The sequence below is a fragment of the Rhincodon typus genome, chromosome 9 (genome assembly GCF_021869965.1).
Source record: "Rhincodon typus isolate 14 chromosome 9, sRhiTyp1.1, whole genome shotgun sequence".
Classification (NCBI taxonomy): domain Eukaryota; kingdom Metazoa; phylum Chordata; class Chondrichthyes; order Orectolobiformes; family Rhincodontidae; genus Rhincodon; species Rhincodon typus.
In genome coordinates, this window is record NC_063340.1 from 64,386,116 (window position 1) to 64,402,635 (window position 16,520).

The 16,520-nt window shown below is 39.7% G+C and overlaps 1 protein-coding gene across 2 annotated transcripts in view; it reads right to left on the reverse strand.

Moving 5' to 3' along the window:
• Positions 1-13: 13 nt before the first annotated feature.
• Positions 14-16,520, reverse strand: part of epas1b (endothelial PAS domain protein 1b) — a 75,880-nt gene continuing 59,373 nt past the window's right edge. For both annotated transcript variants that reach the window (XM_048600702.1, XM_048600701.1), the window contains exons 5-10: positions 13,465-13,577; positions 11,444-11,646; positions 8,199-8,305; positions 4,243-4,390; positions 2,182-2,405; positions 14-1,593 (exon numbers count right to left, since the gene is read on the reverse strand). In XM_048600702.1, coding sequence (XP_048456659.1) covers positions 1,256-1,593; positions 2,182-2,405; positions 4,243-4,390; positions 8,199-8,305; positions 11,444-11,646; positions 13,465-13,577 — 1,133 coding nt within the window. In that variant the 3' untranslated portion in view covers positions 14-1,255. The remainder of the gene's footprint in view (positions 1,594-2,181; positions 2,406-4,242; positions 4,391-8,198; positions 8,306-11,443; positions 11,647-13,464; positions 13,578-16,520) is intronic.

A 16,520-nucleotide genomic window follows, 5' to 3' on the forward strand; every position in this document is an offset into this window, starting at 1 on the left:
CTGCTGTGTTCATCCAGCTCTACACCTTGTTATCTCAGATTCTCCAGCATCTGCAGTTCCTGCTATCTCTTGATAAAAGTATACTTGGATTTGATAAAATGGCATTTCAAATGTAAGTAAACAAAGTAAGAGCTCTTGGTGTAGGGGTGGCATCTAATCATGGACAGAGGATTGCTTACCTACAGAAAGCAAAGAGTAGAAACAAATTAGTCAATTTTGGTTTGGCAACCTGTAAGTAGCAGAATGCCACAGGGATAAGGGCTGTGACCTCAACTATTTACAATTTATATCAATGACCTGGGTAAAGGGAGCAAATATATATTTGCTGATGACACAAGGATTAGCAGGAGAGTAAATTGTGAAGAAGATGTAAGAAGTCTGCAAAAGGGTAAAGACAGACTAACCAAGTGGGCAAAAAATTGGCAAATGGACTTTAATGCTGGAAAATGTGAACTTGTCCATTTTGGCAGATTTTTTTTTATGGTATGGTATTTAAATGAATTGAAACTGCTGAACTCTGCACTACAGAGGGACCTGGGTGTCCTGATACATAAATAACAAAATATTAGCGTGCACGTACGGCTGATGATTCGGAAGGCAATTGGATTTCTGTTGTTCATTACAAGAGGAATTCTATATAGGTGTAATGAAGTTTTGCCACAGCTATATAGGGCATTGGTGAGACTACACATACAGTTTTGGTCTTCCTAATTATGAAACACTATAGTTGCCTTAAAGGCAGTTCAGAGAACTTTCACTTAAATGATTGCCAAGATAAAGGGCTTTGTAGTGAGATGAGTTCATTCTGTATCCTTTGAAGGTTAGAAGAATGGGAGGTGACCTTGTTGAAACATATAAGATCCTGAACAGGCTTGACAGGGTGGATACTGAAAGAATGATTTTCCTTCAGGGGATGGCTGGTAGAACTGTTTGAGGTGGCGATTAAGAGAATATTTTTCTCTCAGAGGCTCATTAGTCTGTGGCATTCTCTTCCATAGAGACCAGTAGAGGAGGGTCACTGCATATCTTTAAAGTCAAGTTGGATAGCTCCTTCATCATCAAGCAAGTGGAACAGGAAGTAGAGAGGAAAGCAGAGTTGAGGTGACAATCTTATCAAATGGCAGAGCAGGCTGAAACAGCCAAATACCCTACCACTAGACCTGATTCGTATGACATGCAAGCAGGCATTACTTCAAACAACCTTTCATCGACCTCTCCTAACACTACAACTATGGCACAATGTCCATTCCTTTAGTTAATTTATTTTCTTTTCATTTTCCGTTTTCACATGTAGCTTGTTCCACGCTAACGGTTTTATATAGATGTAAGTCATTGCTGCTGCTGTTCTCCGGTTTTGTGACAGTAATTTTCTCTGATCACTTACTGAAGAGCAAGAGGTGCTGCTGCATGTGCGTGGAGTGGAATTGCCCGATGGGACCTGTGGTACTGTAAATTGGTGCAGATCCGGTGATGACTGCTTGCTGAGCTCGGTAGGACCTTTCACATTTGGTTTTGTTGCTTCCGTCGGCCACAGCTTGTTTCGTTGAATAATAGCCTTATTATAAAGAGGAGCTTCCTCGAACTGTTGGTTTCCTAGTAAAAATGACAACAAAATGTACATTTGTTGAAATTGTTGGTATTATTTTGATTCTTTTTGATCTCATTTTAATCCATTGCTAAGTAAAATGAATCCAATTTGCAAGCTTGAAGATATGGACCAATGGGCACACAAGTATGATTTTACAATGAACCGTTTCTATTGCATCTGAAAATATTCTGACTGGTTTGAAATAAAGGCTGAACCAGACCTTTTTCTCAATTTGCATTGCCTACAGGTGCCCTACCCAGTGCATTATTTAATTTGTTTCATTTTTACATCTTTCCTTTCACAATGCAGTCCCAAACTGTGCTCAGATCTCTGTCAGTGGTACTCAAAAAAGCATGAGAGTACTCTGAATGATCTTTCCTCTCACTTTTCTTTCCTTGCATGGAGGTGTCTCTTCTTTACTTGGTTGCCTCACTCAAAGTGTACAGCTGACATTGGAGTGTTCTTCGCTGAGCACATCACCATTCATGGAAGAATACTTTTTAAAACAAAATTGGGGATCGACGTCAAATATTTATTGGGCAAAATATGGTTTACGTACGATTAAAGTAACATCTTAAATTCCAACAACATACCATTGACACTGAAATCAAGTAGAATAATGGAATCTCCAGGTGTAGGCGCAAGTTGTGCTAATTCTTCGGGTTCTTCCTTCAGTTTACTGAAGAGCAGATTACCATCATCTGGCATTGGACCACCGCAGATATGCTTCCCATTCATATTTCTCATGGCCTGGCAAGGCTTGAACAGAGACTCTGTCTGGTCCATGGAGAATACAACATTCTTCTTCTCAATCTCACTGAAAATGGAAACAGTTGATTTCAGTATTTTTTTAAAGAAAGAATTTTATTGTAGAATAAAAGAGCAAGGAACAGTGTGCATTTATTTACTATCTCATCACATTCTCAGGATATCCTCATGCAATTTATCATTAGATTGCTTTTGAAGTGTAGTCACAGTTATGCTACTATAGCCAGTTTGGCACACAACAAGGTTCCACATACCAACAGAAACTGGATAAAGCGACAGAAAAATCTTTTTTATTTGCACGAATTCCCAGGTACTGGGACAACTGTTTGCTCATGTTCAGATTGTGGCATGGAATTTTCATGTCCCGCTGAGTAAACAGAGTTGGGGTTTAATATCTCAGCCAAACATTTTCAAGCTATGCTCAAATCAGAAGATCCATTGCTTCTGAGTGTGTTATCAACTGAGCCGAGCTTATCGACTCTGCAATACCCAGTGTACAAAATTGTTGTTTATTTACAATAATGCATATTGAATTTGCTCCAGTCATCAGTAGTAAGCATAACATTTGCTGGCAGTCCAGTTTCAAAGTAATTTCTAAATGTGTAGTTTTATGAATTGCCATCATGTAATTTTTAAAAATAACTTAATAAGGTTCTCATTCATTTATTTCACTCACAAACTGTTCCACAGCTGCACATTTTATTGGTGAAACAAATTAAAATAACAATTTCAAACTTTAGCCACCCTAAATTTAGATTATCCACACCTAATTATAGCTTTATTGATACTGATAAAAGTAAGGACAGATGAAGCAATAAAACCTCTATTCTCAGCATTCATGGCAAACAAGCAATTACAATATATTCTGATAATCAGTTGGTTTTAATACAACAGAAGCAATTGTTCATTGAGCACCTTGGTTGCATTTACCTGACTTTCTTTCCTGCTCAGTATATAAGGTGAGTAATAATTGTTATAAATTTATGTAATGAATTTTATTTTGGTTTCAATCAACTTTGGTGTTGGTAATGTCCATCAGTGTCCTTTTTTCCCACTTGATACAGAATAATCCACAAGAAGACAATGAGTGATGTTCCCCTATTGCTTTGAGATCTAACATGCCCAATTTGTTTTGCAAAACTTTTCCTACATTTTAGAGATGATTGATCATTCCATTAATGTTGTGCACTGCCATCTTAATAAAGATGAACAGCGAGTTAATGTTTAAAAAGTATCTACAGATTATTTGGAATTGGCAAAGTAATTTACAGTAAATATTCAAAGATAATTGCTCATCTCTCAATATTCTTTTTCTTTCCTCAAAATATTCATTAACATGGTTTTATACAAAAATTGCTTTGTTACCATTTTTACAACTTATTTGCTTCTGATGATTTCAGTTTTCTTATACTCCTTAAATGGTGTTGGAACTTTTTAAGTTTTAATATAAGCACCACATCTATATTTAGTAATTGCAGGTAATAGTATGATTTTCAGCATTCTGATATATCCTTACACTAGAAAATGAAGGTTCAGTCAGAAGCCATTTTGTATTCTTTATTTTTAGATATTTGGTTACTTTTAATGCAAAAGCATTTCAGCTCAACTTATCTTATGTCTCCTGTCAGTTTTGAGTCAATTGATTGTTGTCCTCTTTCCAGGATTGAAAATTCCAAACTACCAAAGTGTGTACTTTGTTACCAGATTTGCAGAAGGCAGAATTCTGATGAAACTAGAGCAGTGTGGTAGATGGCAAAGTCACCCATGTTACCCAGATCTTGACAGCCATAAATGCTCACACAAATCAAAATAGGATCATTTCAAGGCAGAAATCCTGTGTTTAGTTTCCTGTTTCTGAAATCAATTGTGTAATAATGCAGGCGTACCTCAGTACGTAGTTGACACACACAATGCACTGTGGCTGAGAGTTACGGCTGTTGTAGATGACTGTCCCTTGGGTCTCAAGCCACACGTATCCACCGTGTTTCGCGAGCATCCGGTACTGGCCAGTAACTGACTGACCTTTAGTGCACACTTTAGAAATAAAATTAACATGAAACAAATCAATTTTCTTTCACAGTTCTTAATCAATATTTTTAGTATCTAGAAAAAAGTATTAATTGTTGTAATATACAAGCCATGTTCATCATCTAAGCTGCAAATCATAAAAGCCCCCTTGATCATGTAACATTTGACAATGGCAGCACTATATACTATACTCAAGAAACATTAAGTCCTTTTTTGTTTGTGCTCTGAATGGAAATCGCTACACCTCACTACATTGTTAGATCTTTAATATGACTAAAATGTATTTTCCAACTTCTTACACATCTTTAAAAACACTCAGCAAAATACATTCAGCAGTTATGAAGAATGTTTTCTCTGTTTACCTTGTACTCAAATACAGCAATATATTTGTTATCTGATTAATGAACCTGTTACTTTGTAATCTAAACTGTACTTTGATCCAATATGAATTTTGGTAGACTGCCTAATCTGGTGGTTATCATTGTGTTCTGAAAAGATAATTACATTGGGTACAATCAATAAAATCTCAATGTGTGCCATGCTCCAGTTACTTGTTTTCCAGAAGGCCTTATTATTGCTGTAATCTTGTTTTAAACAACACACAATGTCACTAGAAGGATACCTGCCAATCTGTTAGGCCAGTGATTACGCAAGTACTGCCATGTGGAAGTTAAACTACACTGCTGATCACTGTTTGCTTTCTACTGATCTATTAACCAGCTGTTTTGTAGGCATCTTAGATATTGCACACAAACGATGCAGAATAAACAGAAATTGTCACTTTAAGAGACTAGAATTTTCCTTTTTTTGTCATATTTCAAACTTCAAAAATTTCGCACCATTGAAGATAAAGACTTTGTAAAAAAGGAAATTAAGGTAGCTATCAAAAGGCGAAGTGTATAGTTAAAAAAGACAGAAAGTTTGAGATTACGATTATTTAGAGTTGGTTGAAGAACATCAATAGTGACAATTGAATGAATTAAAGCCTCAATGACTAATTACATCCATCATACACAGTTTATAACTCATTTCATGTCCATTTATAGAATCTTACTTAATTGCTGCTTTCCCAATTTTCTCTGTCTTCATTTGCCATTTCATGTATTATAACCCCATACTCATGATTTATTATTCATTCAATAAGACATGAAACTTAGATATGTGGATCCCTCTTTGACTGGAAAACAGGGAGGTGTGTTCCTATGGCTAGGTGTGGCCCTGATGTTTATTTTTCCCTTCTTCCTCAAATGAACCAGGTTCTGAACATGCTGAAAACTCTCAAAGTCAATAAAGACAGCAAAAATTAGGATTCAAATCCATCAACCTTTCGTAGGTAAACAGCATTGCTTCTGAAGCTAGTTAGTCTGATTATTCTGTTTATAAGAATTTATATTACCAGGTGATAGCAAATGATGGTTGGGAAAATGTGTACAAATGCTATTGTAGGCTCTAAACACTCACAGTTTCAGATGTACTATTGTGTAACCAAAAACAGCAGAGTGCTAGGATATCCCTCTTGTCTACCCCTTTGGAAGCAAGATGTCCTATATCTCAAAGGATACAGTTACAATCTATATATTTCTAGTGGTGTGAACATATTCCAAAATATATTATTAAAGGAAACATGTGCCACATTAGGGATCACAGTTAGCCAATGTAAATTGAGCGTACTGTTTCCAAAACCGTGCTAAGCCTTCTTGCAAGGTCAGTTCAAATGGAGAAAACTTTTAAGACAATTTCCTCTTTCCAACCCAGAATGCCATCTTATTGCTTTCTTATTTTACCTTTTACATTGAGCTAGTTCTTCAAAGTTTGATGTAATGTTTCTTCAGAAGAATGGATCCTGTTAAGAATGTTGGAGAGGAATTTTGCCACCAATTTGATGGTTATAAGAGAATAATATTAGAGAATCGCTGAAGTGTTACAGTGCAGAATGAGGCCATTTGGCCCATCATGACTGCAGCAGCTTTTCAAATGAGCATCATAATTTAATGCAATTCTTTTGTCTTTTCCCTCGATGCATGTGGATTGTTTCTACTTTAAATAATTATCCACAGTTCTCTTGAATTCTTCAACTGAACCTGCTTCCAGCACACTGCTGAGCTGTGTATTTCAGACCCAAACCACTGAAATTGTGAAAAGATTTTCTCACATCACCTTTGCTTCTTTTGAAAACGATGCTAGTCTGTGCTCTGTCATTGTTGATCATTTTATAAGCAGAAACAGCTTCTTTCTATCGACTCTATCCAGCTCCCTCATGATTGCAAAAACTTAAGGATCTCCTCTTATCTGTCTTCTCTCCAAGGAGAACAACCGGAACCTCTCGAATCTATGCTCATAATTAAAGTTTCAAATCCCTGGAACTATTCTTATCAATCTCTTCATGCATTCACATCCATCCTATTGTATGGTGCCCAGAACTGTACACAATACTTTAATTGATGTCTAGCAAGAGTCCTATACAAGTTCATCATAACCTCCTTGCTGTTGTATTTTTTGCCCCTATTCATGAAGCTGAGGATTAGTATGCTTTGTTACCCACTAAAATAAAACAAAAAACTACAAGGAAACCCCATCATCTGAAACATCTGCCCTACCCACTGTTTCAGGACTATCTTATCCCATTCACCAATTTGTGTAAAGTCCCCTGGGAAATGTACCTTAGTGGCTAATGTGTCCCAAGTAAATCCTTATGGCTCTTTTTTTCATTCATTCATTCATGGAACACAGTCATTACTGGCTCGGCTGACATTTACTGTCCATCTCTAATTGCTCGGAGTCAACCACATTGCTACAGGTCTGGAATCACACGTGGGTAAGGACGACCAATTCCTTCCCTGAAGGACATTAGTGAAGCAGATGGGTTTTTACAACAATCGACAGTGGTTTCATGGTTGCTGTTAGATAGACGTCATTTATTTCCAATTTTTTTTTGTTGAATTCGAGGTTCAGCATTTGTCATGTTGGGATTTGAACCCATGTCACCGGACACTAGCCTGGGATTCTAAACTAGTCCAGCGACATTACCACTAGACCACTGTCTCTCCTTTAACATGCTTAGTTGAACTTTAATTATTTATTTTGAATAGACTGCCTGCCAACAGGCTGCCAATTTCAGCAACTGCCCACTCTTTGCCCTATGGAGGTGAGTTCAGGGATGAGTTGGAAGGTTGGGTGCCTGCAATATTTTCTGTTACCCTCTCAATGAAAACACACCCATCATTTCACCATTTGGAGTCTTGGGACCCTGCTTTGGTCCTCCTCATAAAACTAGGGAAAGTACGAGGGGTAGTGGCCAACAAGCCACTATCACATGCATTTCTGAGCTGGTGGGAAAGTTGTGTCAGCAGAAACTTGGAGATACATTTTTCTTCACGTCAATAGTGTAACGACGATTCATGTCCCCTCCCACCTGCAAAAGAATCTGACCAGTTTACATTGGTGCATTTTTAATATTTATTATTGATAATTTTATAGATTTATTTTTAATTATTTAATTAATGTTCTTGTCTTGGAAATTCTATTGGGCTCTTTACAAATGTTATTTTATATTGTATGCAGAAGAATGAAAGTTGCCACAATATTGGAAACTCCATTAGTATTTAAAAGTGCCAAGGCACTAATACTAATGTATCACCAGAATATCTTATAAACCTACTACTGCCAGAGATGGGGACAACTGAAATTACAAAATGATTTGAGTGAAGATTTGAAGATCTGAAAATGAGTAATAAGGATTTTAATGTTGTGATCCTGCAGTTAACTGACTTTCACCAGCACATTAAGTTACAGATTCTTTGGATGGGCCACTTACAGTTTTGGTGGCTTTTAATCATGTGATCTGAATCCATTGCATGGTAAAACTCATAAACTGAACGGCCAAGCAGTTCTTCCGGACAATATCCCATCAGTGCTGCAATTCTGGCAAAAGAAATGTTAAACTGTCATGGTTTGCACATAAAAATCTGAAAAGAACCTGCTGTATATTATATATATATATTATCTGTAAAGCAGAGTGAAGCATAATCAAATCATGGAATGCAAATTTTAAAAGAAATATGTAGGAAAAAGATGAGAGAAATATTTCAAATAAATAAAATGTATAACAATTTTAGAAAGGGATGCAGCTATTAATTTAGTTGTTGTTTAATTCAATGTTTAATATATAAAGGGGAAGGCAAGAACAAAAATAATTTAAGGGATGAAGAATTAACATTTAGTGTGTGCTACACTTGGAAGTGCTACAACCCAATCTAGGATATGGTCTCTGCTTCCAAATCATTTGTTCTGCTTAAAGAGTAATTCTGACTAAAGATGCATTTTATCAAACATTTTCATTTGGCACTCATCAGGACATTTTGCAAGAATACAAATTCATGGGGAAAACCAACATTCATATTGCACGAGAGGAGAATGCTGATCAGGCAGTGGATTCTGATTGGTAGAGGCATTGCCATGGAGGTTGAACCCATTAATGCTGATTGGCAATTAACAGGTTTTGTTTAAACCAGGCAGGTTGACTTTGACTGGTTAGTGCATTGCCCTGAGAAATGAACCAGTGAATGGCTGTCATCTATTTAGTTGAATTGAAACAGGTCCAGTATGTGTATATATTCTGTCTGCAAAGAAATGGGGTATGGTGTATTCATAAATGTAGCTTCTAGCACAGGCAAGTGCGCCATAATGTGAGCCCAACTGATAATCCCAAATACGTAGTCAATGTAATTTCTCACACAGTCAGGATTATTCAATAAATGTTGTCCAGTTTCAGAATCATATCTAATGTCAAACATCATGTTGTGAGTTTTGCAAGCACAGGCTGGTTGGGTACATCAATGCAGCCAAAAGGGCATGCTGTTTGATACAAAGTCCTCAGTCTTTGGGACAGAGGTCTTCAAAGGCATACAGCAGCCAGCCAATGCCTTATCAAACAGAGGAAAGGGCATCAGGGGTCCAGCAGCAAAGAAGCAGCCAAACAGCCAACATAAAGACAATGCATCAGATCTGTGACAATAACCCCTTACTGACAAAAATCCTCCTCAGAAAAATCATTACTGAACGCTTTTCCCATCATGCATCCAACAGCTGTGCACTAATGTGAACCAGACTCTTCATGTTTGGCAATCTGCAATTTGAAAATCACCTTCTCACCCTCCCCAGCCTGTTAACTAGCTTTTCAAGCTGCTTGATAGGTAGTCCATCGGAATCGTACAGATTCCCAGCACCCTCCCTCCCAGTCCAATAACTCGATTATTGAAGTGCACCACTCAGACAACTGAATAACAAGTCTGAGGTGTCCTACTTCAAAACATTAACAGCAGCAAATGCTGACTCAACAATAATTCTTTTCTAAGGAATATGTTATTTGAGTCAATACATTTTTATTGGTCCTGTTTATAAATGTCAGATTTCAGCAGGGTCAAGGTGCCAAATGATTTTAAGGAATTTGGCAGTGACAGATATTAATAGTTCTTGTGTAAAGGCTGTATTTTTTCTCTATGAATATGCTAAATAAGTTCTTTCAGTCTTCAGTTAATTCAGGGTATTACATTGTATCTGCTTACTTGGCAGTTCATTCCTACTGCAACTGTGTACTGACTGTATCCTTTGTGCCTTCATGACTTCCGTTTTATGCAAACTGCTTTATCTTTAAAATAATGTAGAATGTACACTATGCTGAAGCTACAGATGATACCATTTAATCACCCTAACCAAATTCACTGTGGTTAGATGCAGCATAACACTACCCAATAATATGCCTCCAGATCAAAACAGTTATCAGAATTGGTACCTTTTCATTTCCCATGTGATGTCTGCAAATCAAATGTCCAATTTTGAGTTAAAATAGGAACAATCTTGTGCTGTGATTAAATATCTATGGGAATTAAATGAAGACTGTCTACATTCATTTTATTTAGTCACTTAGAGTTACAGAACACCACTTTTCTCCTGCGGTGGATTTGAGCCTAGGTCCTGGACCCAGCATATACCCACTTTGAAACTTTGTGGGTGCAAAATAGTCACAACAGACTCTAAGAGATAGTAGGAACTGCCGATGCTAGAGTCTGACATAACAAGGTGTAGGGCTGGATGAACACAGCGGGCCAGGCAGCATCAGAGGAGCAGGAAAGCTGATGTTTTGGGTCTGGACCCTTCTTCAGAAATGGGGGAGGGGAAGAGGGTTCTGAAATAAATAGAGAGAGGGGGAGGCGATGATAGAAGGTGGATAGAGGAGCAGATAGATGGAGAGAAGGCGGACAGGTCAAGGAGGCGGGGATGAAGCCAGTACAGGTGAGTATAGGTAGGGAGTTGGGATGGGGGTTGGTCAGTGAGGAGGGAGGGGCGTGTAGATGGGAGGGAAGACGGACAAGTCAAGGAGGCGGGGATGAGGCTAGTAGGTAGGAAGTTGGGGTGGTGGTTGGTCAGTGAGGTGGGAGGAGCAGATAGGTGGGAGAAAAGACAGACAGGTCAAGGAGGCGGGGACGAGATGGGCTGGTCTTGGGATAAGGTCGGGGGTGGGGAGATTTTGAAGCTTGTAAAGTCCACATTGAGACCTCTAAGATAGCACATGCTAAGTCTGTAAAAGTAAGATGGTTAATGATATAATGGTTTGGATGTCCTGTGGTCATTCTGGGCACTTGGGTGAAAATAGCCTTGAACCCATTCCCAATGTTCACTGCTGGTACAGAAGAACATTTCCATATCGAATTCATCCACTGGATGGCTGATCTGTGATGCAGAGGTTGATGCCAACAGCATGGGTTCAAATCCCACATTGGCTAAGGTCATCATGAAAATCCAAAGTTCTCGACCTTACCTGAGGCATGGTGACCTCAAGTTAAACTCACTGCCAGTCATCTCTCTCTAACTGGAGAGCATCCTTATGGTCATCTGGGACTATGGCAACTTTACTTTTCCCATTATAGGTTTTTCATAGTGAGTTAATTTACCAGTTCTCACTTAGGTACTTAGCAACTTAAGAAAGGAAAACTTAAAACACAGAGAAGAACTCAAGGTTATTTATTGATGTGTTTCTAATCATTTAAACCAATACTGTACCTCTCATCACAGTAGGTAAACTTCATATCCATGCTGTGACGGCTCAGGAATGTCTTGCTGTCCAGTGGAACGTCAATATTAGATGGATGTTGAATCGGCTCACACATCATGATCAAGCAAGTCAGGGGTGGCTCCTTGTACCCACACAGTGTATGAGCTTGGCAGGCATTGTATATTTTGATGTGGCCAGTACAGTGCAACACCTTAATAAAGCAAAATAGAAAATGTAAAACTCGTTTGGAATTCTCCCCTGATACCATGTCATTTTCACTCTATTTTCTCCTCTCCTCTCTGTGAACAATTAACTCCTCATTGGAGAGACCAGGGAAGAAAAAGAAGCCTTTCAGAGTGACCCTGAGAAGGTAATGGGAACATATGGTGAGGATGGTCCTCCTGACAGCAGGATCAAACAAAGTTAAATGGTGACACGCCGGTGGTCAAGGAGAGATAATGCATCTGCACATCACATTATGCAACCAGTACATGCCCATTCCTCACCCAGCACCACCCCCCTAACACTGGTCTGGGTGTTGCTGGCTGCGCCAGCATTATTTGCCCATCGCTCATGGTGATGATTGAGAGGACACTGATGGGGTGGTAATTGGCCGGGTTGGTTTTGTCCTGATTTTTGTGTACAGGACATATCTGGGCAATTTTCCACATTGTTGGATAGATGTCAGTATTGTAGCCAGAGTGGAACAACTTAGCTAGGGGAGTGGCAAGTTCTGGAGCACAAGTCTTTAGTACTTTTGCCAGTGTTGTGTCAGGGTCCATAGTTTTTGCAAATCCAGTGCCTCCAACTATTTCCTGATATCATATAGGGTTAATTGAATTGGCTGAAGACTGGCATTTGTAATGTTGGGAACTTCTGGGGAAGGCCTGACATTCTGCCTCACCCACACATACCTCTTCGAAGTCTACCACCTTGTACATGCCTCTTGCTGCCTGCATTTGTGTCCATCTTTTAACTATGTTAGGTATTATCCAAGTGTACAGATGTATTAATGGCCCACTGCCCTCTCTCTACCAGGAGAAGGTGACTCATAACAAGAAAGAAAGCCAAAAGATTGGAGGAGAACCAAATCCTACGCATCGCTCTGTACCCTGGGGGTGTTGGTCCTTTGAATCGTGGACTGCAGCATTAATTAACCCGTGCTATCCGGTGCAGTGGAGATCATGCTGTGTGATGGTACATTGCTGCCTTATGGACCTTCTACACCAACTCCCCTCACTCTCATCCTGTCTCCTCACGTTCCATCCATCCAGAGTAATTCAAGGAGAAAGAAGGGCAGACCTGCTGCAGTTGTTTAGATTTAAGGTCTGCAAGGAGGTAGTCATAAGGAATGGACCATAAATGGATGGCTGGCAGGACAAGGGGAAAGTAATAGGGATCAAACCTTTATCCAGTTTATGACCACAGGATCCTTTTTTCATTTAACTGGTTCGTGGATCTTTCGTTGAACAATAGTGCACTCAAAATTATCAAATTTGTGATTTTAATATGTTCCTTTAGTTTTGATGAGCATTAAAATATTATTTTATTCTAAAATATTTTTCCTTATGCATTGGATGTAAACATCATTGGCTCTGCCAGCATTTATTGCACATCCCTAATTGCCCAAAGGACAGTTAAGAATCAAGCACACAGCTGTGGATCTGGAGTCACATATAGGCCAGACCATTGGAGGATGGCAAAGTTTCCTGTCCTGAAGGGCATGGCGGAACAAGATGGGGTTTCTCCCCCAACAATCAACAATGATTTCATGCACATCAATAGGGTCCAGATTTCCTTTTTGTATTGAATTGCAAATTCCATGTGCCATGGCAAGGTTCAAATCCAGGCCTGTAGAAGATCAGCTGCATCTCTGATTTAACAGTCGAATGAGAATACCACTAGGCCATTGCCTCACCAGTGATTGATTAGAAAACTTTCTTACACAGGAAATGAACTTCTGACCCTAAAGGTACATTGAGAAAACCACCAAATGTAGCTGACTGAATTGCTACTTCTGGTTTCTCACCTTCCAGGTGGCAGACTTGAGGTTGACAGTTCTTCCGCGGTTTGTCACAGTACATTTCATTCTCATGAAGAAGTCACGTTCTGTGTTCACATCTCTGTGTTTCTTTCCAAAGCCTGGGGTTGGAGACAAACAACAACAATTAGCCATTGCAGTATTTATTTTCAACATTATTCCAAGCTTCTCTTCATATTACTTCTCATTGAGTCATAGTCACAGAGTCACACAGCATGGGAACAGACCCTTCGGTCCAACTAGTCCACGCTGACCATGTTCCCAAACAAAACTAGTCCCAACTGCCTGTGTTTGGCCCATATCCCTCCAAATCTTTCCTATTCTTGTACTTATCCAAATGTCTTTTAAACGTTGTAACCGTACCTGCATCCACCACTTCCTCTGGCAGTTCATTACACACATCAACCACTCTCTTTGTAAAAAAAACAAAGTCGGACTGGAAAAGCTCAGCAGGTCTGGCAGCATAAGGTTTACTGGACCCAAAACGTTAACTCTGTTTTTTGCCTCACAGATGCTGCCAGACCTGCTGAGCTTTTCCAGCAACTTTGTTTTTGTTCCTGATTTACAGCATCCGCAGTTCTTTCGGTCTTTGGAAAAAAGTTGCTTCTCATGTCCTTTTTAAAATCTTTCTCCTCTCACCTTAAAAATGTGCCCCCTACTTTTGAACTCACCCACGCTAGGGAAAAAACCTTTGCTATTCACCTGATCTATGCCCCTCATGATTTTATAAAGTTCTGCAAGGTCATCACTCAACCTTCTGCGCCTCAGTGAAAAAAGTCTCAGCCTATCCAGCTTCTCTTATAGCTCAAACCTTCCAGTCCTGGCAAATCTTTTCTGAACCCTCTCCAATTTAATTATAACAGGGCAACCAGATCTGCATACTGCACTCAAGGAGAAGCCTCACCAACATCCTGTAACCTCAACATAGAATTCCTACAGTCTGGAAGCAGGTCATTTGGCCCATCAAGTCCATGCTGACCCACTGAAGAGCACCCCACTTTGACACACCTCCAACCCTATCCCATAACCCTGCATTTTTCATGGCTAATCCACCTAGCCTGCACATCCCTGGATACTATAGGCAATTTGCATGGCCAATCGACCTAACCTACACAGCTTTGGACTGTGGGAGGAAGCTGAAGCACCCAGAGGAAACTCCACACAGACAGATGCCTGAGAATGGTATCAAACGCAACTCCCAGGTGCTGTGAGGCAGCAGTGCTAACCACTGAGCCACCAAGCTGCCCCAACATGATATCCCAATTCCTACACTCAAAGGTCCAAGCAATGAAGGCAAACATGCTAAATGTCTTCTTAACTACCCTGTATACCAGTGATGCAAATTTCTAAGAATTATGTACCTGAACCTCTAAGTGTCTCTCTTCTACAAGACTGTCCAGGGCCCTACCATTAATTGTATAAGTGCTGCCCTTATTTGTTTTACCAAAACATACTACCTCACATTTATCCAAATTAAACTCAATCTGCTACTCCTTAGCCCATTGTCGCAATTGATCAAGACCTCTTTGTAATCTTTGATAACCTTCTTCACAATCCACTAGACCACCAACTTTGGTGTAATCCGCAAACTTACTAATCATGCCTCCTACATTCTCATCTGAATCATATATGTAAATGACAAACAAAAGTGGATCCAGTGCAGATCCCTGTGGAACACCGCTGGTCACAGGCCTCCAGTCCAAATAACAACCCTCCACTATCACTCTCTGTCTCCTATCATTAAGCCAAGTTTGTATCCAATTGGCAAGCTCACCCTGAATCCCATGTGATCTAACTTTACTAATTAGTCTACCATACGGAACCTTGTCAAAGGCTTTACTGAAGTCCAAGTAAACAATCTCTACTGCTCTGTCTTCATCAACATTTCGCTTACTTTCTCAAAAAACTCGTTCAAGTTTGTGAGACAAGTTTTCCCTTGCACAAAATGACACTGACTATCCTGAATCATTTCTTGCCTCTCCAAATGCAAGTAAATCCTATCTTTCAGAATCATCTCCAACAACTTACCCATCACTGATATCAGGCTCACGGGTCTATAGTACCCAGACTTCTCCTTACAGCCTGTCTTAAATAAGGGCAAAACATTAGCCACCCTCCAATCCTCCGGCATCCTGCCCATGGTTATAGATGATACAAATATTTCTGCTGGGGGCCCTGTGATTTCCTGCCTAACTTCCCACAACGTCCTGGGATACACTAGATCAGGTCCCGGAGATTTTCCCTCATTTGCCCAACCTTCCCCCTCCCAAAAACGTTAACAGCTCAAACGTTGGGAATAAAAATTATCAAGGTTTTAAATTCAAGTTAATCGGCCAGTTAGACTGTGCAGGTTGTGGCTTTTTAATAATAAACTTCATCTGTGATTTAAGCCATTGAGCACCGTTTCCTGCCAGATGGCCTGCTTTAGCTGTGATTCTGGGCCTCTCTGGAGCAGATAATGCAAACAGGGCTCAATTGCACCAGGTTCACTGGCCTCTCCTGAATAATTGTATCTGCACTCACTGAGCTGACCTCATACTTTAACGGGAGCTTGGTTAACAATGTTCCACTGGTTGGAGGATGAGGCTCTGGGAGCACCAGAGGTCAGGGGACAGGTTATCTGGTGCCAGCACAATTTAAAGGAGAAGGTTCATAATTCCTTGAATGTGGAGTTGCAGGTAGACAGGATAGTGAAGAAGGCATTTGGTATGCTTGCCTTTTTTGGTCAGTGCATTCAGTATGGGAGTTGGGTGGTCATGTTGCGACTTTACAGGACATTGGTTAGGCATTTTTGGAGTATTGTGTGCAATTCTGGTCTCCCTCCTATAGAAAAGATGTTGTGAAACTAGAAAGGGTTCAGAAAAGATTTATGAGGATGTTGCCAGGGTTGGAGGGTTTGAGTTATAGGGAGAGGTTGAGTAGTCTGGAGCTATTTTCCCTTAATTATCGGAGGCTGAAAGATGATCTTATAGAGTTTTATCAAATCATGAGGGGCATGGATAGGGTAAATAGGCAAAGTCTTTTCCCTGGGGTGGTGGAGACCA